The sequence below is a fragment of the Thamnophis sirtalis genome, unplaced genomic scaffold, assembly GCF_051295495.1.
Source record: "Thamnophis sirtalis isolate CommonGarterSnake01/CBP01778 unplaced genomic scaffold, rThaSir2_p1.2 scaffold_5, whole genome shotgun sequence".
In the NCBI taxonomy this organism is placed as follows: Eukaryota; Metazoa; Chordata; class Lepidosauria; order Squamata; family Natricidae; genus Thamnophis; species Thamnophis sirtalis.
This window is the reverse complement of record NW_028261385.1, coordinates 54,947,283-54,971,804: the sequence shown is the minus strand read 5'-3', so window position 1 is coordinate 54,971,804 and position 24,522 is coordinate 54,947,283. Positions and strand designations below refer to the sequence as shown.

The 24,522-nt window shown below is 46.1% G+C and overlaps 1 protein-coding gene across 1 annotated transcript; it reads left to right on the top strand.

Annotated features, from left to right (window-relative positions):
• Nucleotides 1–220: 220 nt before the first annotated feature.
• On the top strand, nt 221–24,283 carry LOC148045379 (maestro heat-like repeat family member 5). Its single transcript, XM_087715096.1, has 21 exons — nt 221–274; nt 2,316–2,423; nt 4,394–4,510; nt 4,998–5,120; nt 5,675–5,824; nt 6,689–6,808; nt 8,624–8,703; nt 9,972–10,107; nt 11,446–11,541; nt 11,693–11,797; nt 12,315–12,450; nt 13,301–13,407; nt 13,732–13,881; nt 14,410–14,564; nt 16,542–16,689; nt 17,046–17,227; nt 17,462–17,599; nt 18,282–18,396; nt 21,864–22,007; nt 22,576–22,752; nt 24,088–24,283. Exons 1-21 carry the CDS (start codon nt 221–223, stop codon nt 24,241–24,243), a joined length of 2,697 nt encoding a protein of 898 aa, XP_087571222.1. The 3' UTR covers nt 24,244–24,283.
• Nucleotides 24,284–24,522: the final 239 nt, after the last annotated feature.

Below are 24,522 nucleotides of genomic sequence, written 5' to 3'. Positions count from 1 at the left end.
TGTACGCCGCCCTGAGTCCTTGGGAGAAGGGCGGCATATAAATCTAATAAACCTAAACCTAAACCTGAACCTCTTCCCTTCAAGAAGGCTCCTCCTGCCCAATTGCCCCTCGATCTCATCTTGTGTCTCCTTCCCAGAACTCTCGGATGAACATTTCCAATATTTATGGGCAAGAAAGCGGTGGTTCAAATGCAGACAGAAGAAAGAAATATTGGACTCGATGGAGGAGGCAGAAATTTTGGATACCATCTTGGAACATCTTCATCCTCTCCAGGTAAGCAGGGGTCACTGGGGTCCCGGAAGTCCTTTGTGGAGAGATTGCGGAAGCCACTGCTGCCACGATGGAGATAACTGACCCCCAAAGTAGACAAAGGTGGTTCTGGAGAAGTGGCTGTACGATGGGGCCCTTGGTGGGAGGAGCATGGAAGGACCATGGAATGATCGCCTCAACCATTTCAGACTTCTCCTGAACATCAGGACAATGCGATCCTTAGAGTCTGTCACCAGCCCTGGAACGCTCCCAATCCATGGAGAAAACCCAAAGAAGGTGGAGATTTTTGCATATCTGGGATCCCACCTCCAAGGCAAAGGTCTTCTGACCCAGGCTTCCTTAAAAAGCAAGAAGTAGAGTCTTGGTCACAACTGTGAATTCCTTTCATTGAGAGTCAGCCAGGCTTGGCAAACAGTCTTTCAGAGGAATATTTATCTACACGAACCTTATCTCGCTTGGAGAGCTGCCAGATAATCAGTTTCCAAACACAGGGCAAGGCAACACTTGGCACGGAGTCTCTTATAGTCACAAACAGAACTTCCCACTCTTGAAACAGCCAACCAACTGAATGCCTAAGCCCTCGTCTGAGCTTCCCTCAGTCCCCAGGACTGACCCATATTCTTCTCCAACCTTCTCATTGTCCCACCCTATTGCCAGCTCCACTGGAGGGCCACAACAAAAGGGAACATTAATGGCAAGGTGCAAGCAAGGATGAGTGCAGTCTGGATGCATTGGCAAGAACTCACTGATGTGTTACTGGACACACAGATGCCAACCCGTCTTGAATCTAAGATCTACAAGAGAACCATCCTCCTGTTGCACTGTATGGCCCTGAATGCTGGGCAGCAACAGGAGGGAGCAAAGTCTCTCTCCATGCCATGGAAATGCAAATGATCCCTTGGATATCGGGCACCTCCCTTTCTGACCACATCACACATGACACCATTTGACCACATTTTGGTGTGGCACCAATTACAGAGAAGATGAGAGAAGTCTGACTCTGCTGATAAGGACACGTCCCGAGAGCAGCACCTTCCACTGTGGCCAAGGCTGCCAACAAACTAGAAGTCAGTGACTGGTGACCTTGTGGGCATCCAAAATAAGGATGGCAAGAGGCCATCAACAAAAATATGGAAGCTGCAGGCCTTCTCCCAGGTGATGCAGGTGACAGAGCTAAGTGGCCCTCAATGATCCAAAACTGGACCCTGCACCTGTGGGAATACGCTAGGAAGAAGAAGATGGGGCCCTTGGTGCTCCCTGGACTTGGTTCTTTAGTTACACAGATTTCATGACGCAACTACATCATCAGTGCTGGTGAGTGTGATGTTTGCTCCCTGCTTATTTGGGGCAAGCTACTGTGTATAAACAGAGAGCAAACTTCACTCCCCTCTAGTTCTGATTATGTTTTCTAGTTGGGCCATGAAATATCTGCAAGAAAACCCTTCTTCTCCTCCACTCTGAAAACCTTGTACTCCCTTGTACTACTGACAATGTTCCCTATGTGAGGGATGCCCGAATTAATCATGAGCCTCAACCCAACCTTCAAAAGAAATCCAGTTATTTATTAGGAGCTTCATATCCATCCCATCCAAATGGAGCCAACTCTGACCTCACTTTTTTGCGTGCTAGCTCTGACCCTGTTTCCCCCTCCCCCAAGGTGGGTCATCAGTCGACGAAGCAATTTCACAGGTTGTAGATGTTGATAAATCAAGGACTACCAACCTCTGGAGACTGGTTGCTTCCTGGCCATTCCAATCGGAGGAAAAAAATCCAGACACTTCATCTCACCATTTGTGGCAGAGCTTTTCCTTCTGTTCCTCTCAAAAGCTCTCTTGGCTCCAGCTGATGCAATCCGGATGGTCCTTCTTAGGGGCTTTGTGTCTGTCCCAGCTAGAAAAGTCGAATCAATGATCCGATGCACCCTGAGGCAGAAGGGAGACCAACCCTCCCCTTGGAAACACAGAAAAACCTCTTCCTTCCTCTGCTCCTTCACTTCCTCACAACTTCTTTTTTGTTGTCCTTGTTGTCGTTGTTGTCAAAGCAGATTCCTGCAGACCACAAAGTCACCAGGGGGAAAATGAGTGGATGGCAGCCCATCAGCCAGAAGCTTTCAAGGCAACAAAGCACTTCCTACTTCTTGTCTAAAGAGAAGGTAAATATGCTGAGCTTTTCCCCTTTTAGGGCGCCAGTTGTCTTAGACAAAGGTCAGAAGAGGACAACTTGCTTATCTCCATCAATTTTTATCTCTTTTCCTCTTCTGTGCTTTGAAATCTAGGGTAGAGTTCCAATCCATCCATCTCCCCTTTCCATATTCCGCTCTTGCCATTGCCAACCCCGCTCACTTTGTTGTCAGTATCCACAGTTTTCTTATCTCTTTGCTCATTTTGTCCTTCCATCTTTCAAATTCTGTCCTTCACTTTCTTCATTTGCTAAACATCCTCAGTTTCTCCATCAGATTTTTCTGTTTTGTATTCCATATTCTCCAATCTCTTCAATTCTCTCTGTCACAACTAATAGATTTTGAATTTCAAACATAATCATTTGCAATATTACAGTTTCTTTTTTTCTGCTGGGCCATTCTTTCAATTTTTCAGATACTGCCACTGTAGGGTTCAAGGCTATTTTAATAAACTTCAAACAGGTTCATTTATTATCTTTATAGATATATTAGTTTGATAATATGATATTTTATATAAACAATATATGGAGATTATGAGAGGAGGTTTAAAAGCTTTATCTAGAATATGTTATAAAGATGTATTGCGATTGGATGATTTTAGGATGATTTAATGGAATATTATCATATAATCCTATTCTAGATTTTGAATATTATATATAAAAGGACGTAAAAACAATTATAGTCAAATTAATGTTGAGATATAATAATTGCAATATACATGAATATAGGTGAATTTAAAATATGTGATTTGATATGAAAAGCAGGTGATGACTATGGAAGAGATGCATGGAAGTACCGTAACCAACTGACACACTTTCTACAATTTGTAATGGAAGATGGCTTTTTTATTTTTATTTTTGTGTTTGTTTGTCCTTGTTCAGAAACAAATAAAAATTGTTTAAAAAAAGAGGACAAATTCCTGTAGCCAACTCTACACTGCCCACTAGTCACGGCCAACTGGCTGTGGGTTAATTCAACAATTCAAATGTTTTCCAATAATGTTAAAAGTCATTTTAACGTTTGTCGTTTCATTTTGTCTCTCCTTTGGCATCCTTTCTTTGATGCTTATGCAGCCTTTCTTTGATGCTTCGATATTAGACAGACAAATGAATATTAGAATTACAGACTTGGAAGGGGGCCTTGGAGATCTTCTAGTCCAACCCCTTGCTCAAGCAGAAAACCCTTTACCATTTCAGGCAAATGGTTGTCCAATCTCAACTTAAAAGCCTCAAGTGATGCAGCACCTACAACCTCTGGAGGCAAACTGTTCTACTGGTTAATTGTTCTCACTGTTAGAAAGTTCCTCCTTAGTTCTAGGTTGGTTCTCTCCTTGATTAGTCACAGACTAACATAATAAGAGAGTTGGAAGGGACCTCGGAGGTCTTCTAGTCCAACTTTCTGCTCAAGGAGGAAACCCTATACCCTTTAAGGCAAATGTTGTCCAATCTCTTCTTAAAAATCTCTAGTGAAGAAGCACCCACAACTTCTGGAGGCAAACTGTTCCAGTCATTAATTGTCTTCATTGTTAGGAAGTTCCTCCTTAGTTCTCCTTGATTAGTCACAGAATTACATAATAAGGGAGTTGGAAGGGACCTCGGAGATCTTCTACTAAGATCTTCCACTAAGAAGTTTCTACTTAGTTCTAGGTTGGTTCTCTCCTTGATAAGTTTCCATCCGTTGCTTCTCGTCCTGACTTCTGGTCCCTTGGAGAATAGGTTGACTCCCACTTCTTTGCGGCCACCCTGAGATATTGGAACACTGCTATTAGTGCAACTCTTGTTCCCTACTGAGTGGGCCATGGCGGGTAAGCCATGCTTAGTTGGAAATGGCCCTGTGCTTGACCACACTTGCTCCTTTTCTGATCATCCTTTGTCCTGTTCTTCCTTTTCCTGGATGATGGGTGGAGCTCCCTCAGACTCACAAACTCTTTTTCCAACCTTCAGATAAACCTGTACAAATATTATGGCTTCAAATTGAGGAATACCAAGCAGAAGGACCTTGTAAAAGATCACCTCAAGAAGCTTCTGGCAATCTCACTTGAAGACGAGACAGACAGAGAGGTGAGTGGGAGTGGGCTTCCTGTGGGGGCTGAGACCTGCAACTTTGTGGGGTCCTTGGTGCTCTCTGAGCTTGGTTACAAGAAATGTAAACCTTTTGCGACCCAACTCATTTCATCAGTTCTAGAAGGGAACAGGATTTGAAGAGGGGAGGTGAAGGGAGGAGAAGAGAATAGGAGAGGAGAAGGAGTGGGCGGAGGAAGGAGGAGGGGAGGAGAGGAAGAAAAGGAAGGAGGGGAGGAGGAGGAGAACTGTGGGGTTTTTGGAGTAGGAGGAAGAAGTCTGTGGGGTCCTTGGTGCTCTGTGTGCTTGATTGCTTTCTTGCAGACATTTTATTACCCAGTTAGGTAATTTCATCAGTGGTAGAAGGGCCTGGGGCTTGCAAAGAGGAGGAGGAGGAGGAGGAGGAGTAGGAGGAGGAGGAGGAGGAAGAGGATGATTAAAAAAAGAAAATGCAAATATCCTAATTCACAAGCATTGCTTTGCCTAGGGAATCTCGGAGAGCATCCACCTAGCTGCACACCATCATCTTCCCGAAATTCTCTTGGTTCTCAGGGAGGTCGGTAACATCGCACAGCCCAAGAGACCATCTCTCTTGGAAGACTCCCATGAGGTAAGACAAGGGATGGGGTTCCAAGGTCCAAAACTCAGTAGAGAAGAAGGCTGGGGGATTCTGGGAAGGAAAGTCCTAGATGTTTAGAAGGATGGATGCTCCAGGCGATCTGGTCTCTTCAGGCTAGTCATAGATCTCAAAGACCTGAGACCAGCGCTGAGATTGTAGGTGGGGCTGGAAATTCTCCACCTCCATCTCCTGGAGGACCATTTTATAAGTCTAGAGAAGATCATGAATTGTCCAACAAACGTCTCAAGTAGACTCAAAGGTGCTTTTTCAAAGGGCTTGGACTTTGTTTGTCCTTGAAGACATTTCGCTTCTCATGCAGGAAGCTTCTTCTGTTTTGACCAAAGTCAGAACTGAAGAAGCCTCTTGGATGAGAAGCGAAACCTCTTCAAGGAAAAAAAGAAGTCCAATTGCCTTTGGAAAAAGCCCCTTTGGGACAACCATGACCTGGATGACTAAGAATCTCCATCTGTTTCCATCCATGGCTTCTTGTCTTGTCTTCTGGTGCTTTGGAAGAGAGTTTGACCCCCTCGTTTTTGTCCTGGCAGGACCCACAATATGTGTCTGACAGAAGGATTAGGACAACATTAATCCTCTGCTATGGACAAGCAGCCCAGGGAGCCTCCCCTGAAGACCTGGGTGATTTCATCCAACCCATCGTGTCCGAAATGCTTGTCCAGTACTCCACTATGAACAAGGTAGGCTGGTTTCCACTGGAATTTCTCTGGATTTCAGTTGATGGTGAAAAAATATAAGAAACGTCTGTAAAAACCAACCAAGCTCAGGGAGCACCAAGGGCTCCACAGTTCAACCCTGAGCTACAAATATCCCCTTTTGGTGAACAAGGACAACCTGACTGCAGTTCTTAGAGGTTGCTGGGGAGAATCTAGTTTAAAACAAGTGACCTCCAGCTCCCAGTTATGCCTCCCATTCAGATCTGCTTCCTGTTCCAATTGCCCTGGAGATGATGAAATGCTAGGGGTTTCTTTATCTATGGTCATATCACATTCATTACACTCAAGGCAGCGCATTATCCTCTTTCTTCCTTTTCACACAACCACAACAACCCTGTGATGTGTGTTGGATTGAAAGAGAAGAACTGGGCCAGATGTGGACTCACCCAGCTGGCTCTCATGCTGAAGGTGGGACTAGAACTCACAGTCTCCTGGTGATTGGCTCAGACAGTTGACTTTCATGGCTATAGTGGGACTAGAACTCTCCATCTCTTGGTGATTGGCCCAAAGTCTTTCAGCTGCCTCTCATGCCTAAGGCGGGACTAGAACTCTCCATCTCTTGGTGATTGGCCCTAAGTCTTTCAGCTGCCTCTCAGGCCTAAGGCGGGACTAGAACTCTCCATCTCTTGGTGATTGGCCCTAAGTCTCTCAGCTGCCTCTCATGCCTAAGGCGGGACTAGAATCCAGAATGTCCAGGGGGTATTTTGATTGGGAGCCCCCCGGAGTTCAAGAAAAAACTGTCAGCTATGTAAAGGTTGAAATAAATAGATGCACCCTCTTCCCTCTGGTGTCTTCTCACCTCACCCTCTTCCCATTTGGGTTTCCCAGGACGAAGGCCTGAAGAAAGCCTTCATGAGGTCCATCATCATGGTCACCAAAGCGGCTGCCCTCAGCAGGAGGCAAGACCTCCATCTGCCCCAGAAACAGGAATTGGTCACCAAGATCATCGTAAGTGGGGACGGGGGGCAGGTGCTCCTGGCGCATTTAAGTTTGAAAGAGAATTTGAACTGAATTTAGTTCTAATCAATTGGGCCCCAAACGATTCTGTTGCTAAGTGGGACAGCTGTTAACTGAATTCTGCCCCATTGTATGACTTCTCTTTCCACCGTTGTTAGCTGAATCACTGCCGTTAAATTAGTCACACGGTTGTTAAGTGAATTTGGCAACTCCTTTGTTTTTATTATTAGTATTTATTTTTATATCCATAGACAGACAGACAGACAGACAGACAGACAGACAGACAGACTGACTGACTGACTGACTGACAGAAAAATAGATGATGATGATGATGATGATAGATAGATAGATAGATGATAGATAGATAGATAGATAGATAGATAGATAGATAGATAGATAGATAGATAGATAGATAGATAGATAGATAGATAGATAGATAGAGTTCTGACCCCCTCCTCCATCCAGTAACGAATGCCAAGACAAATTTAAATGGAATGTACTTTATTAGCAAGACACCAAAACCTCGGTGGCTGAAAGCCAAGCATAACAACAGATAAGGACCTTGGCAGCAACTCAGACAAGCCTCGGCAGCAATCCAGCCTGCCAATCTAGTTACAAAAGTTCTCCAACTTTTAATCAATGCGTTAACTTCTGCAAGAGGGTCGTGTGTACAAGCAGTCCTTTTTATAGTCCGGAGAGGAGCCTATAGTCTGGAGAGGAGTGCAATTACCTCCTGTAACTGCGCAACTGTTCCTGGCGCCTAGTAGCTCTTCAGTGCCAAGCATCCAGGAACAACTCACTGCTGACCTCAGGCTTACTCTCCCTTGTTTCCTCCCCACTGGTCCAAGGCTCAGGCGCCTGGTGGCCAATCAGCTTCTCTATGCCCTGCTTGGAGTTGGAACCCTGTCCAGGGTCCTCCACATCCTCCAGAGCCGACTCATCGGGCCCCTCGCTGTCAGAGTCTGGTGGCAGCTCCAACGGCTCCTGCTGGGTCACAACAGATAGATAGATAGATAGATAGATAGATAGATAGATAGATAGATAGATAGATAGATAGATAGATAGATAGATAGATAGATAGATAGATAGATAGATAGATAGATATGGATGGTGAGCGAGAGAGAAAGAGAGAGAGACAGACAGATAGACAAATATTTAATATATAAAGTAGAATGAAAAATAGAAATGGGAAATTAGGGGAAGAAAAAAAATGCATTGAAACTTTCTAGAAGAAACTACACAGCCAATGTCCAGAATGGCAGAGGGTGGAAGTGTATAACATTAAGAGCGGTGGATTTAATTCCCAGAATTCTCTGGCCTTTAGGGGTCCTGAGAGTTGAAGTTCACAGGTCGTAGTGAAGCCCTAGTTACACATCCCTGACTTAAACCATGGTCAGGAGACACTGCAAACTGCCATCAATGCAGGCTGGTTCCCAAGCGACCAAAATATGATCCTATGATCCCTGAGGAAGAAGAGCCTCTCAGAACTTCAAATCTGGGTCATAAGTAGTCCTTGGGTGTTAGAATTAGAAGAACAAAGTTGGAAGAGACCTTGGAGGTCCTCTAGTCCAGCCAGGAAACCCTATACCACTTCAGACAAATGGCTATTTGGAAATGAAAATTTCCCCTTAGTTCTAAGAGGGATCCTGCAGAGATCCGTCATAATTTTAAATGGTGGCTAAGTGACCAGTTGTAAGTTGAGGACTTCCCATGTCAACCAGGAAAGGCGTAGAGATGGGAATAGTGCCAGCTGGATGGTGGCCACATCTCAGGAGCTTTCTTACACGTCTTTCCTTCTCCTTTCAGGAAGTCATTGAAGATGAGCCCCTGATACCCTTGTCTGTCACAATTCTCCATCAAGCCATCGTCACCATCACCTGCATGAGGTATGTACCTGCACCACCCTCATCTTTCCCCCAGCTGAGGAGGAACTTGGAGTTGCACCAAGTGATGGGATTTCCGTGGAAAGTCCCCGTGCTCTAGAGCATGGGGGGTGGGTCAAACTCCATTTCATTGAGGAACACATCAGGGTTCTGGTGGGTGGGTGGATTGATGGTTCGATGGATGGAGAGAGAGAGGGAGGGAGGGGGAGGGAAGGATAGATAGATAGATAGATCCAGGAGAGCAGGAGTTCAAACTCCATTTCATTGATTTGCTGGAAGAAATGTCCTTCTGGTTTCGGCTCCAAGTGAGGAATAAGACATTGGAGACATGGAGGCTGCTTGGAAAGATGGTTTTAATGGTGGACAGGAGCACATGGCTTGAGTCCTGAACAGAAAAGGTGATAACGTGCTTCAATGTTGGTGGAGAAGAAGAGAAGGGCTGAGGGAGGGGCTTGCTAGGCTTTTTATAACCTGTTCAGTCCCACCTCTGTTTCCTGTTCCTGTGTAACAAATGTATTCTGATTGGTTGTCAGACTCCCATGGGGCCATGCAGGGGCACCTCTCTAGGCTGCGTTTTGAATCCAGATTTGGTTGAGTTCTCAGATGCCATTGGGTGAATTGGGTAAAGGGCCAGTATCATCATGCCTTAATCCCATCACTTGGAGCTGAAGGGGAGGATTCTTTATTATGTAAAGGGAGTAGCTTGGTCATCTTAATGGCCCATTGATAAAGGGGGTGGGGGCAGGAAGCTGCAGGGAGCTATTCTCTCTTCCTTTTCACATCCAGGGAAATATTCTGACTTTTCAATATTTCCTAGGATATTTCATTTTTCTGGGAGAGGGCGGGGTGATAACTTTCCATAGGAGGACACATCAGGGCTGTGGTGGGTGGGTGGGTGGAAGGATGGATGGATGGATGGATGGATGGATGGATGGATGGATGGATGGAGAGGGATGGATGGATGGATGGATGGATGGATGGATGGATGGATGGATAGATAGATAGATAGATAGATAGATAGATAGATAGATAGATAGATAGATAGAAGATTCTTTACACTGAGAACAATCAATCAGTGGAAGGGTTTGCTTCCAGATGTTGTGTGCTCTCCATCACTCGAGGTTTTCAGAAAAAGAGAGGACAAGCATCTGACTGGGATGGTTTAAGGACCATTAAGCAAGAGTTGGAGTAGAAGACATCCAAGGTCCCTTTTAGCCCCCTGAGTCTAGGATCTCCTCACACCTCCCTCCTCTTTTCTTGTCTTTAATCAGCCGTATGAAGCCCTCCTTGAACTCTGAGGTGAGGTCTGAAGTGGTCAACCAAAGCATCCGGAAGGTGTTTTCATTGCCAGCTCTCAAAGTAGCCACAATGAAAACAGATAGCCAACCCCCATCATCTCACTCTCAGGTGAGCAGTCCAGATGGAGCAAAGCAATAGGGGATCCACCTGGAAACAAGGATGCAGTGAACAGGATTCCTGATCTCCTCAACAGCCCTGGATCCATCCCTCGAGCCAAAGGTCCCCTTGGCTTGTCCCTTCCTCTTTGGTCTTGAAAGTCTGCTTCCCCTTCTCGTTCTACGTTTCTGGATCCCAGGAGTCCCTATTTTGAAGCCCTAAACATTTCCAGGGGTTTTTCCTCCCCATCATTTCTCTCTTCCTCCACTTCTCTTTTATCTTCTGGTTGAAGGATCTTCTCAAGATCAATTCCCATCTCCTCCCTTTGCCCCACAACAAAAGAAGGGCCATGGTGGGGCAGAGCAACCATGGTCTGCAGGCACTAGCTATGATTCCTAGCAGAGGTGGGTTCCTACCAGTTTGCACCAGTTCGGTAGAACTGGTTCGTCAAATCCACTGAAACGTTTAGAAGAGGTTCCACCATTGGACCCAGAAAGCAGGCCACACCTACAGAAGAGGTTCCAAAAAATTTTGAAATCCAACACTGACACACACACACACACACACACACACAGAAAGAGAAAGAAAGGAAGAAATAAATAAAGAAAAAAAGAAAGAAAAAGTGAGAGAGATGAAAGAAAAAAGGAAAAGGGGACAGAGAGACAAAAGGAAGGAGAGAGAGAAAGAGAGAGAGAGAGAGAGAGAGAGAGAGAAAACACCTGGTCAGCAAGCTACTTCCACCAGGTCACATGGCTGGCAAGCCACTCCCACAAAGGAGGCCACACCCACAGAGTAGGTTCGAAAAATTTTTGAAACCCACCACTGATTCCTAGGTAGTCTCAGATAACCCTCAGAATTCACATGCTTAGCAACCGAATCAGATTTATGATAGTCGGAGTATTATAGGGTCACATGACACCCCTACTGTGACCTTCTGACTAGTAAATAGGGAAGTTGGATTCACTTAACAACTGTGTGACCAACTTAACAACCAAAGTGATACATTTAACCCCTGTGGCAAGAAAGTTCATAAAATGGGGGCAAAATTCACTAATGTCTCACTTAGCAATGGAAATTTTGGTCTCAATTGTGGTCGTAAGATGAGGACTGCTTGTATTTGAATCTCCCAGAACTGTTAAGGAAGAAAAAACGGCCCTGCAAGGTCAGCCACTCCATTTACTGCAGACCTCTGGACTTCAACTCCCAGAATTCCATGGCTGGCTCAGGAAGGTTGGGAGCTGCAGTGCCCCAGTCATAAAGGGGACATCACCTCTGGATTTCTGCCTCTTTCAGGAGCCGTTCCTTCCTTAACGCCCCTCATTCCTTCTGACATTTTCTCCTTTTTTTTAGGATTTCTATCATCAAATAGCCACTGCCTGCAACAACATGCTGACCGGATTGCTGTCTGAAGCTCCCAATTTGGATGCCCTGCAGGAGATCCTGATGGTAAAGAGAGATCTTTCTTGGGGTGGGTCGCCCGGTCAGCCAGATGTTCAGGCTGGATTTGGCCCTTCTGTCCCCCTGTGGAGTCTGTGGCTCTTCCAACTGGGAATGACCCATTCCTCCTTTCCTCCCTCTCCTTCGTTTCCCCTGGCAGCACACAAATCCCTGGATCGATTCTCCCAAGAGCCACGAGAGATGGAGGGCCCTCAAGGCCATCAAGCACCTCTTCAAGTTCGTTTTAGAAAATGTCAATTTCGATGTAAGTCTCCCTTTGGGATGAGAAGCAAAATGTTTTCAAAGAAAGGAAACCCCCCAAGAAAGTCCAGCTGCCTTTTGGGAAAAGCACCTTTGGGATGTGACCAGGAGGATACAAGGAGTCCTGCTTGAGCAGAGGATTGGAGGAGAAGACCTCCACGGTTCCTTCCAGCCACTGCGGTTCTGTCATGCTGTGATACTGAGATTCTGTAATTCTCAGGTTCTGTGATTCAAAGATTCTGAAATTCTGAAATTCTCAGGTTCTGTGATTCAAAGATTCTGAGATTCTAAAATTCTCAGGTTCTGTGATTCAAAGATTCTGAGATTCTGTAATTCTCAGGTTCTGTGATTCAAAGATTCTTATATTCAAATATTTGATAATTCTATGATTCTATCATTCTGTGTATCTAAGATTCTGTGGTTCTGTGGTTCTTATTCCCTGATTTCAGCCGGCTGAAAGCTTCATGAGCCCCCTCCCCTTCTCTCTCCTCTTTCCCCTCCTTTCCCCTTCCTTTCTTTAGACCACAGGTGACTTTTCTTTGCTGGGACAACTGGTGGCTTTGCTGGCCCTGCACATTGGCGACAGCAGACCAGAAATTGGCCGGATATCCGCAGAGGTTGCCTACCACCTGCACCACCTCCTCATGAGCAAAATGGGTGAGAACTTTGGACTCCAAGGGTTGACTTGCTGCAAGAAGACCAGGGATGCTCCCTGCCCAGGAGAGCATTGGGTGGCACAGTCTGTGGCTTAGCCAAGAAACGTTGGGTCGTTGGGCTTGGCAGAGATGCCTGGAATTGGCAGTTGATATTGGCATTTTTCAGGGCCAGGGGTCCTTTTAAGAAGGCGATTCTCACGTTGTGAGTCAGCTAGGGAGGAGGAAGAGGAGGGGGGAGAGAGAAGGAACGATGAAGAGAGGGGCAGGGAGCAAGGAGGGGGAGGAGAGGGAGAAAGGAAGACAGGGAGGAGAAGGAGGAGGAAGAGGAGCAGCAAGTGGAGGAGGAGATGAGAAGGGAGGGAAGAGAGAGGAAGAGAGGGAGAGGAAGATGAGGAAGGGGAGGAGGAGGAGGGAGTGGGGGAGGAAATCAAGAGGGAAGGGAAGAGGAGGTAATGAGAAAGTAGCGAAGAGAGAGGGAAAAGAGTTAGAGGAGGAGGAAGAGGAGGAGAAGGACAGCGGGGTCCTTGGTGCTCTCTGAGCTTGGTGGTTTTCTTCTTGACATTTCATGACCCAACTAGGTAACGTCATCAGTACTTGAAGGGAGGGATCTTTTCTCTGTGCTTCCATAAGTATTGATGGTCATCCCCCCTGATGATGTTCCCTAGTTGGGCAATGAAACACCTGCAAGGAAACCCCCCCCAGGTCAGAGAGCACCAGGGACCCCTCAGGTCGACCCTGAGCTCCAGATCTTCTCTTCTCTTGCTATGATTAAAATGACCATCAGACGAAGGAAGTTCCCAGGTTCCGAAGGCCAAAATCTGACCTTGCGGTTTCTTCCCCTCCCTCCCAAGCAAAAGAAATGGACAAGAAACAGAAGAACATTGTACATTTGCAGAGGGAGGAATTCCTTGTTTCGGGCTCTGGGATCTTCCACAACAACATCTCCAAAATGGCGAAGGTATGTTTTGGATCAGCCTTTGGCCTGGCTTCCTTTTCCTCCTCCTCCTGACCCGGAGAGCCTCAAAGGAGTCAATCTCACAGTGGGGATGGCATTCTCCCAAGATTGGGCTTTGGGTACCCCTCCCCCCAATGCCTAGGAGGAAGAAAGGGTAGCTGCCATGTTGGCTTCTTTGACTCCATCCGAATCCCACCTGATGGAGGACATGGAATAAGGCTGCATCTCTACACGATGTGCTGTCCCCCAATCTGGGTCAAAGTCTCAAGAGAAGGGCGTCAAAGCTCAAGGCATCTCTGCATGGTCTCCTTTCCTTCTCTCCGATAGGCTTTTGGGAAGCATCTCAGCCCATTGCAGCTAACGCAGCTGCTCTTGGAAACCCTGGGGGCTTTGACACACGTGGACATCTCACACTCTGCGGGGCTGCTCCTCAACGCCATCCTATTGGAGTTTGGTGATGAGGAGGAAATTAAGGAAGTAAGGACATTGCAGGGTTTGGAGCAAAAGGGATGTAGGAGATTTTGTAGAAAACAAAGATGAGAATGGCTGAGACCTTTTTGGCTCAGTGATGACACTTCTTCTGGTTTTAAGAAGGCTAAGGCTGGATAGGAGGCCACTGAGCGATCCTAGGGCTGTTGAGAAAGTTGTCCAAACCTCCCAGAAGAAGGTAAGGGCAAAACAAAGGAGCCATTTTTTTCATGAAAAATAACATTTGGTGAGCCAATGTGGCAGTGGTGAAGGCTCCAGATGTTTTTATGGCTTTGTCAGCCGCCTTGAGTCGTCATGTGCGAATAGGCGGCAATATAAATCTCCTAAAATATACCAATAAATAAAATATCACAGGCAGCTGGACAAATCAGGAGTTTTTTTAAAAAAAACGTAGGGCAAACTTTGACATTGTGGGGGCCAATTTATTTTCCCCAATGAGTGGAAGTTATCATCCCTACTGCATCTCCAATGGAGACCAACACTGAATCTCATCCTCCAATCTCTCTTTTGCCATAGCTACCCATGATCTTGAAGGAGATCTACCAGCGTCTCCCGAATATTACCCACCCAGCAACCAAAGCCCTCGCCCTCAAGGCCGTATGTCACTTGGCCTCCAAGAGGGTCAACCAAGTTGTGGACATATTGCTGGAATCCTCCGTTGGCTGTGATGGGTAAGAAGAACTTCAAGGAGATGGGCATCCTGTTGTCTTGGATTCCTCAGAGTCTCTCAATCCTTTACAATGGGGTGAATCCCTGTTGCCTTTGAAGCCCTATATGTCCTACGACCCGGGTATCTGCGAGACTGTCTTCTGCCACATACCTCCCTCAGACCAATAAGATCGCACAAGTGAACCTTCTCTGGGTGCCGTCAGCGGGACAATGCCAGCTGGTGGCGCCTAGGAGTAGGGCCTTTTCTGTTGCCGCTCCGGCCCTATGGCATGAGCTGCTCCCTGAGATCTGGGCCCTGCCCACTCTCATGGCCTTTCGCAAAGCCATTAAAACCTGGCTTTTCCGGCAGGCTTGGGGCTGTTGACCCCATGATTGAGGTCCAGCCCCCTCCTGATTGGGTGTTTGTTGAGTTTCCCTTTTTAACCTTGTTGTGCCCAATTGTTTTTAATAATTCTTTTTAATTTTTTTCATTTCTGTAAGCCGCCCGGAGTCCTTCGGGATTGGGCGGCATAGAAATTTAATAAATGAAATGAAATGAAATGAGCTCAGGTGGCGGAAGAGGGTGGAAGTTGGTTCTCTAAGCTTCTGCGTTGGTTTCCAAATGTTTTGTTACCAGGCAAGGTAACATCTTCAATGGAGTTTAAGGAACGCTAGTGCTGATGATCTTCTGCCTGTAAGGGCTTGGTGTGGTCAGTAGGTCTTGTGATGGAAAGGTCACATCAGGTGTGGGTTGTCTCAGGTCAGGGTCATATCAAGTGAGGGTCTTCTGATGGGTCTTCTGATGGACCAGGTGAGAGTCATATCAAGTGAGGGTCTTGTGATGGGGAGATCACCTCATATTGAGGGTTATGTCAGGTGAGGAACTTGTAATGGGTCTTCTGATGGACCAGGCGAGAGTCATATCAAGTGAGGGTCTTGTGATGGGGAGGTCACCACAAATTGAGGGTTATGCAGGTGGGGATCTTGTGATGGGTCTTGTGATGTGGAGGTCATGTCAGGTGTGGACCATATCAAGTGAGGATCTTGTGATGGGTCTTCTGATGGACCAGGTGAGAGTCATATCAAGTGAGGGTCTTGTGATGTGGAGATTGAGGGTTATGTCAGGTGGGGATCTTGTGATGGGTCTTGTGATGTGGAAGTCATGTCAGGTGAGAGTCATATCAAGTGAGGGCCTTGTGATGGGGAGATCACCTCAGATTGAGGGTCATGTCAGGTGAGGATCTTCTGATGGGTCTTCTGATGGACCAGGTGAGGGTCATATCAAGGGAAGGTCTTGTGATGGAGAGGTCATGTCAGGTGTGGATCATATCAAGTGAGGGTCTTGTGATGGGGAGGTCACCTCAGATTGAGGGTCGTGTCAGGTGGGGATCTTGTAATGGGTCTTGTGATGGGGAGGTCAGTAAAGGTCGTGTCAGGTAAGGGTCTTGATGGATGTTTTGATGGGCCATGGGTGTGTCACAGATGAAGTCTTCTTGTGGGAGGTCACATCAGATGAGGGTCGAGATGGGAATGAACTTTGAAAGATATTTTATGACTTTTCTTGTCACATTCGTTAAATGAATCACTGCAGTTGTCAAGAGGGAAACATGGTCGTTAAGTGAATCTGACTATTCAATGTGCTTATTAGAAGGTCACAAAATGTGATCACTTGACTTTGGGATGGTCATAAATTTGAACCAGTTGTCCAGGAGTCTGAATTTTGGTCAGATGATCCTAAGGATGCTGGAAAGTGTGAAAACTGGGAATAAGTCACTTTTTTCAATGACGTTGTTTCTTTGAATGGCTCCTGGAGAAATGGTTGTAAGTCGAGAACTACCTGTGTATATATATTTTTCTGGCATGAGAGCCATTCATTTGGACTTCGGTTTTCCAATCCTTCCTTCTGTTTGGGGGTGGGGGGTCATCTCTCTGGCTGGCCGTCTCTTCCGAAATGGGGAAAGGATCTGATTCCCTCCCAATCGGTTTCTCCCCCTCCGCAGAAATGCCAGGGAGATTTGGGAGGCGCTGGCTGAAGACCCTTATGCCAATCTGAAGATCATGAAGCCCCTCATGAAAAGGCTGGAAGACCAAGACCCCAGCACCGATGCCCTCTCAAGGAGGAATAGCAAGTCCTTCATGCCCATTGCTGTAAGCCCTCCACTGGTGGCTCTCTTTCCCTTGGATCTAGAGGTGGGGAACACCTAAGGGAAGGGGAGAGGGAGGCAGTGGGAAAACTGCTGGGGCTAAAATTGGAGCGTCATTTGGCATAAGCCCCTCCTCCTTTTTAGGTGGAGGCAGATGTTTCTCTTCCTGGGCTCAATGAGAATGTATCTGTCGAACAAAACTCCTCATTGGCAACAGAAAGGGCATCTGGCCAGTAAACCCTCAGCTCCGTTCAGTTGGCCAGAGTCCACCCTGCAAGGGATTCTGGGGAAGAGGAAGAAGGTGATGAATCTAAGTAAACTGGGGAGCCCAAGGTGACTCTCCCTTCATTCCATTTCTAGGCCACCAATGCCCTCTCTTTCCTCCTGTCCCTCCCGAACGCTGCTGAGCTCCTCCCCAACAAATTCTCCAACCTGCTCCTCGCCCTGGTCACGCAGCTGTACTTCCTCCTGGGAGCCAGCAAGAGTGGATCCGGGAGGTCCAGCAGAGTCATGGACCGTTCAGAACAGATCAACCTCTTGAAGTAAGGAAATCTCCTGGGACCAATCTGGATCCAACTGGATATAACTGAAAGGGGAAGAAATAAAGGGAGGCTGATTTGCTATTGTGTTTTGTGGTTGTTGCACAAGCCGCCAAGTGAAAGCTGGAGCTCTCCTGAGGGCAGCGGGAGGCCGGTTGGGGTCAGGGGAAGCATGGCCTTTGCAGGGGGCATCAGCTGAAGCATTGGCACCGACTCTTCTCCCTTCCTTTGATTTAGCACGGCAGTGGAGGCGATCAAAAACCTCATCCTGTCTGCCGGATACAATGAGGAGTATGAAGATTTGACGACGCTGGGATGCTGGAAGATGCTCTTGAGCCCAGATAGTCTGTTTGAGGCCATTTTCCACCTGGTCCGGTAAGAACTTCAGAGTCCAAAGAACTTGGCCTTGAGTGGCAGTGGGTGAGAGAGGGAGGGGAGGGCTGAGGGAGAAGAGGAAGAAGAGGCAGAGAGAGAGAGAGAAAGTGAGGGAGAGGGGGAAGAGGGAGGGAAGGGGGAGGGAGAGAGAAAGAGAGGAAGAGGGAGGGTTAGATAGAGGAAAAGGAGAGAGGAAGGGAGAAAGAGAGTGAAAGAGAGAGGAAGGGTGGTCAGAAGGAGAGGACGAAGAAGAGGCACAGAGAGAAAGAGAAAGAAAGGGTGGTTGAGTGGGAGGAAATATAGAGAGAGGGAAGGGGAGATAGAGGAGAGGAAGGGAAGGGAGAGAGCGAAAGAGAGGGAGGCGGAGGGGGAGAGAGAGGGAGACAAAGAAAGGAGAGGGAGAGAGGAAGAGGAGGGAAGAAGAAAAAGACAGAGAAAGAGAGGGAGTGTCAGAGGGAGACAGAAGGAGAGAGAGAATGAGATGTAGAGGGAGGGACGGAAGGAGAGGGAGGAGGAGGGAGAGAAAGACAGAAAAAGAGAGGGAGGGTGAGAAATTCTGTAAATGGACTAATTCATTGAGTAATTCATTTATCCATAATTCAGATAATCATTTCTCTAGCTTGGTGATTTTCTCCTCACTCACCAGCAGATCTTATCTGATTTCTCCCTATTTGATCTTTAGGAAACTCTTTGCATACAATAAAGTGGAGATGAAGATGATGTTCAGACATGCCAACACCTACCTGCACCATCCCGACTTAAGGGAGAAGACAATTGGCATGGTGTTCTTCTCGGAGGTGAGGATGCACCACAACATTGTGGAACTCCAGGAAAGTTGTGCAGGATTCAGGGGGACTTTATGATTAGGAAGTTGAAGTTGTGGGGGCTCCATCACTGGAGGCTTTGAAGAAGAGACTGGACAGCTGTTTGTCTGACATAGTAGATGGTCTCCTGCTTGGTCAAGGGGTTGGACTAGAAGACTTCCAAGGTCTCCTCTTACTCTGTTAATCGATGGAATTGGAGAGAAGGAGGGAGGGAGGGAGGGAGGGAGGAAGATTCAATGACCCCAAATTCCGTTTCCTCTTTGCATTATAGACAGTTTTGTATTGCCATTCTGTAGTCTTCGACATAAGACCGTCATAGAACCTCCACTGGTCACTAAGTGATCGCAGAAACCCTCAAGCCAATGCCGTGGTCATAAACTTAGGATAAACCAGATATTTCAGTGATTTTCTTCTACAGGTTGTCCTTGACTTATGACCACAACTGAGCCACAACTGAGCGACTTATGACCACAACTGAGCCACAAATTTCTGTTGCTCAGTCCCTAAGCAGGTTTTGTCCCATTTTACCACTTCCTTTGCCACAGTTGTTAAGTGAATTGCTGCCGTTGTTAAGTTAGTCACACGGTTAAGTGAATCTGGTTTCCCCATTGACTTGGCTTATCAGGCGGTCACAAAACGGATCACGTAACCTCAAAACACTGCGACCGTTAGCATGTGAAGCTGACATCACAAAGATACGATTTCTTCTCTCCCTCGTAACTTTCTCCAGTCCTTCCTTCCTTCCTTCCTTCCTTCCTTCCTTCCTTCCTTCCTTCCTTCCTTCCTTCCTTCCTCTCCCTCTCCTCACTTTCCCTCTCCTTTTCCCTCTTCCTCTACTCAATAATCAATTTTAAGGAGTATTAAGGGGTGATATAGTCTATATATCAACAGATTCATATATTATAAGAAAACAATAAGGGGGGGGGATTAAAAAAACAACCACCCTACTCCTTAATCTTAATCTCTTGAGCTGTTTTGGAATAAAAATACCTTCCTCCAAGATCAGGAATCTGTTAAGCCACTCGCGACTCCTGCAGCTTCTCGCTTATTGCATGTGTTGAAGTTCTTTTAACCCAAACCAAAGATGCCTTTTAAAAAACAGGTTTACATCACATTCTTATGCATGCCAGTTCTGTGTGTGAGGTAATTTAAGGTGGTTCTGACAAGTGTCGTCGGCATCTTCATATTCGGTCGCATGGGCAGCAAGCCACTCCCATCTGGTCACATGGGCGGCAAGCCACTCCCACAAAGGAGGCCACACCCACAGAGTAGGTTCGAACAATTTTTGAAACCCACCACTGCTATGGTCGTGCCAAACCAACCTTCTCTTCAGTCTTCCCTACAGGAAATCTTCGGTTTACAAAAGTCTTTCCAGAAACCCCTCCGGATGCCAGATCCAGCTGCTCTTCATGGAGCTCTCCATTCAAGCAGCCATTCGTCCTGGCAGCTAGCCCCACACCCTCTGTTCTTTAATCTTTTTATTGATGGAATTTTTTTCAAACGCTTCTTACTTTTTAAACTGGACTGGATTTTTTCTTCTTCTACTACTTTCTTTCTTTTTCTTTTTTCAATTCTCTAGTGCATATTCTTTTTAAAAACTTTTCTTTTTCTCCTGAAGTTTGGAATATAAAGAGGGGAGTAAAAGTAGAAGAAAAGAAGTTACACTGCCACTTAGAGGCTTGGAGGCTTGGAAACATTGTTTTTCTTTTTTTTTCTTTGCACATTTGATTTACATTTCAAGGTCTCTGAGCTTCTTTATTGAAAATGATAGACAGATGAGCAGGGACGTGCAGTCACTAGAGGCAAGGGAGGCAGAGCCTCCCCAGTCTCCTGAGAGAAAGGAAAGAGTTTTAAATATTTTTGCTTCTCGCCGCTGCCGCGCTCTGCCGCCTCGCCCCTCACCTCCTCCGTCCCCGCTGACATTCTTGGGAGCAGGTCGGGTGGCTGGCTGGCTGGGATGAGAAGAGCGGTTTGTCTTTGTGCCGGCCAGCCGGCCGGCCAAGCAGGAAACAGGTCGGGTGGGGGTGAGTGCTGGCTGGCTGGGGAGGGACTCACCGCTCTTGCCTCACCAACGGTATCCTTCACCGCACGTCACTGCAGATGAGCATGGATTGTTTATACAGGTGCTCCTCCGGGGTACTATCAGTAAAAAGAAAGCCTTGAAAGATAGAAGAATTGCAGTGAACTTGTTTGGAACTTAATCAAAAAGCCTTGGATTCTATATAGTGGCAGTGTATACTATCTGGAGGAATGTTGCAACACGAAAAAGAAAAGAAAGAGAATGCAGAATATTGAACAAAGAACAGAAGAATTGAAGAAAAAGATGAACAAAGAGATAAGAAAATTGGTGATATTGACAGGAGATTGAGGTTGGAAAAGACAAGAGTGGAATATTGTTATGGGAGATTGATAGATCAGATTTCCAAAATATAGAAGAAAAAAGGAAAAAAATTGGGCAGCTCTAATGTTAGAAATTTTGGCAGAAGCATCGGTAATAACCAAAGTGAAGTTGATGCAAGGAACAGACGAGGGGTTTCAAGTCTTTACAAGATATGCAATGAAAAACAAGTTGCCAAGAGAAGTCCATATAAGATCTACCAAGAAAGCAATTAGAACACAAATACTACAAATGGCAAGAGATATAAGATTTCACAACTATTGGAAGGATACAGGATGATGTAATGAAGTGCTATAATAAAAACTAATTTAGTTAGAATATTACGCATAAAATGAATAATAGTTATAGTCAAATAAATGATTAATAATGAAATTCTATATAAATTGTAAGTGAGGACTATGGAGAGGATGCATGAAAGTTTTGTAACCACAGATCAATAATTTTATATAGAATACAATGTAAAGATGTAATATTACTGGATGGTTTTAGGATGATGTAATGAAATGTCATAATATAAATCTATTCTAAATTTAGAATATCTCACATAAAGAAGTAATAATAACTATAGCCAAATAAATGTTAAATAATTATAATAATTGTATACATATATATTAGATTGATAATATGAGATTCTATATAAATTGTAAGTGAAGACTATGGTGAGGAGGCACAGGAGTTTTGTGACCAATTGACATACTGTATGTGACTGGAGGGTGGTTTTATGTTATATGTTTATTTTGTTTGTTTAAAAATTAAAAAAAAGAAAAAAAGAAAAAAAAAGAAACACTGTGACCGTCATAAATACGGACCGTCAAGTACCCAATTTTTGATCAGGTGACTGTGATCAATGGTCATGAGTCTGAAAAATGGAGTTGTCCCTTTTATCAGTGCCATGGTGACTTTCCGCCATCACTATATGAGGACTGTCTTTTCTTTTCCTCTCCCCATAATGGCTGAATGTGGCATCTCTTCATAGAGGCTCTGAGGAAAGTTCTCTTCCTTTGCTTGGTTAATAATCCATCACTCCACTCTTCTTCCCCAGCTTCTCTCTCACCCGGAGCTTGGACACTTGTTCATCATGAAGGACATCCTCAGGGTCCTCCAAAAATGGATGGCTGAGCCATATCCCCTCATCCAAATATTTGCTGTTCGTGGTCTGGGGTATCTTCTCCAGCACCCCTTTGAGGTAAGAGATGGGGGGTAGGAAGGGAGGGACTTTCAAGGGAGCAGCAGGTGTGACCTCACTCTCTAGGAATTCTACAAGGTTAGGAAGGGTAGAAGGAGGAGAAGAAGACAACCACCAGAAAGAGGATGCCCTCAGCTACAGTGGCCTCTCTTCTACAAAGATGGAGGCATCCCTGGAAGATCTGAAGGATCAATTTGGAGACAGATCCTCTTGGAGGACATCCAAAGCAGAACAAGAAGCAATGGATGGAAACCAATGAAGGAGAGAAGCAACCTAGAACTAAGGAGAAATTTCCTGACAATAAGGACAATTAACCAGTGGAACGACTTGCCTCCAGAAGTTGTGGGTGCTCCAATACTGGAGGCTTTCAAGAAGAGACTGGACAACCATTTGTCCAGAATAGTGTAGGGTCTCCTGCTTGAGCAGGGGGTTGGACTAGATGACCTCCAAGTTCCTTTTCAACCCTGTTATTCTATGTTCTGTGGGCTTCTCTGTGTTTGTCATTCCTAGACTCAGAGAACTCCAGTGACCATGTTTAATCGTTCCCTCTTTTCCCTCCTTCCTGCAGAATACGATGTTAGAGCCGGTGCTAGTCCCTGTGGTCAACTGTGCTTGTCACCCAGACAAGTCTGTAGCAAAAGAATCACTCCGGACGCTTCAGTTCCTTTTCCGGCATCTGAATGCTCAAACCTATGGATGGAAAGCTGTCAACCTTATTCCGGTCCTGGGGAATTATTTTGCTGATGTACGTCAACCAAATCACAACAAACTAATCCACCACCCCCTCTCTCTCTTCCTCTCCCACCCTCCCTCCCTTCTCTCTTTTTCTTCCACAAAGATCGCCTGGGTACCATCTGAAGAATTCTAATTTTATCAAAAAGTCTTAGAAATAGTTCAGCAACAACTGTGTTGTTCTCATCTAAAAGAGTGTGTGAGCTTGCAGATTATCATTGAGCCCTTCCAGAGAGCTGGAGAAGTGCCAGATGAGGTGGAAGAGAATGAAGGTTGCCACTCTCTTCAGCTTCACCAAACCACCATCAATCACCCTCCATATTTATTAAAAATCCCGATTGGTGTTGCTTGATCTCAGACACTTTAAGGTGTGTGGATTTCAACTCTGCTGGCCTGAGAAGGTTGAAGTCCCCACATCTGAAAGCTGCTCAGATTGGGAAACTCTGGTCTCCATCAGTATTTCTCCCTCTTGGCAACTTGGAGAGGTGAGGACTTCAATTCCCAGAATTCTCCAGCCAGCATACTGGAGTTGGAGTCCTCACATCTGAAAGCTGCAAAGATGGGAACCCCTCGATCACACCATAGAGGTTGGTCTGCAAGCCTTTTACACCCATGGCCAACCATTGGCATGGCCTTGTCTAGAGAAACAGTTGCCAGACTCCCCTTGCTTTGTCTCGTGAGTGGGAAACTGAGGCAGATCAGATGAAGAGGATGGGAGTTACGAAGGCTTTTATTGTAGGTTTAGTGGATCCCTCCCTGCCTTTCTCTTTAAGGAAACAAAGGAGAATCAAATGTGAGACGTTTTCTCGCCTGAAATTTCTGCTCTCAGATTTTGCTCAGCTGACTGTTAGAATTAGAATAAGAATAAGTTTATTTATAGGCCGCCCTTTTCCCTGAGGGGACTCAGGGCGGCTAACAACTTATATGGGAGGGATACATACAATAACATATAACATAACACATAATTAAAAGAATAAACAACATTCATTCAGCATTCGGGTGGGGGCGAATTATAATCTTTACCCCCAGGCCTGACGGGATAGCCAGCTCTTGAGGGCTGCGTGGAAGTTCTGAAGGGTGGTGAGGGTACGAATCTCCACAGGGAGATCGTTCCAAAGGGTCAGAGCTGCTACAGAAAAGGCTCTCCTCCGCGTAGTGGCCAGCCGGCACTGGCTGGCAGATGGCACTCGGAGGAGGCCTAATCTATGAGATCTAATAGGTCTCGAGGAGGTAATTGGCAGGAGGCGGTCTCTCAAGTGTGTGTTGCAGTTTGTTCTTCTAGGTTCTCACAACACCTCCCACTTCCTAAATGCTATTGGAGGGACTGACACATTTCTCTTCCTTGTAGGAGGACACCGAGTTGCGCAACACCTCCATCACCCTTTTTGGCCTGGTCTTAAAAGGGGTCAAGAGGGCAGAGGGGAATCTGACCAAATCCATCCTGCACAACCTGATTCCTCTCATAATCCAGTTGGCTAATAGTTGGACCCGAGAGGTGAGTTGAAGGGCGGGGTCAACTAAGTTCCTGCTCTCTTCATGCTCCCTTCTCCATGAGACCACGCTGTACCCCCATCTTTACTCAGAGCAATGTGGTTGCATCATGTGGACCCTCTGGAAAAGGCAAAGAAATTCTGCAAACCTGAAGTTGTGAGGTCCTTGGTGCTCTCTGAACCTGGTTGTTTTCTAGCAGGCCGTTCCGGACCCAACTAGGTGACAGCATCAGTAGGTTGGAGGGGAGGGTTTGATCTCTGCTTAATGCTGGATCATTTTGATGTGGGTGTAG

What these genes read in the sequence shown, in the direction of transcription:
- LOC148045379 (XM_087715096.1), top strand. Translation starts at nt 221, where the DNA reads ATGGAGGAGGCAGAAATTTTGGATACCATCTTGGAACATCTTCATCCT. An exon ending in TAGAAAATGTCAATTTCGAT is followed by an intron (nt 11,798 to 12,314) that starts GTAAGTCTCCCT and finishes TCCTTTCTTTAG; the next exon opens with ACCACAGGTGACTTTTCTTT. An exon ending in GAACAGATCAACCTCTTGAA is followed by an intron (nt 17,228 to 17,461) that starts GTAAGGAAATCT and finishes CCTTTGATTTAG; the next exon opens with CACGGCAGTGGAGGCGATCA.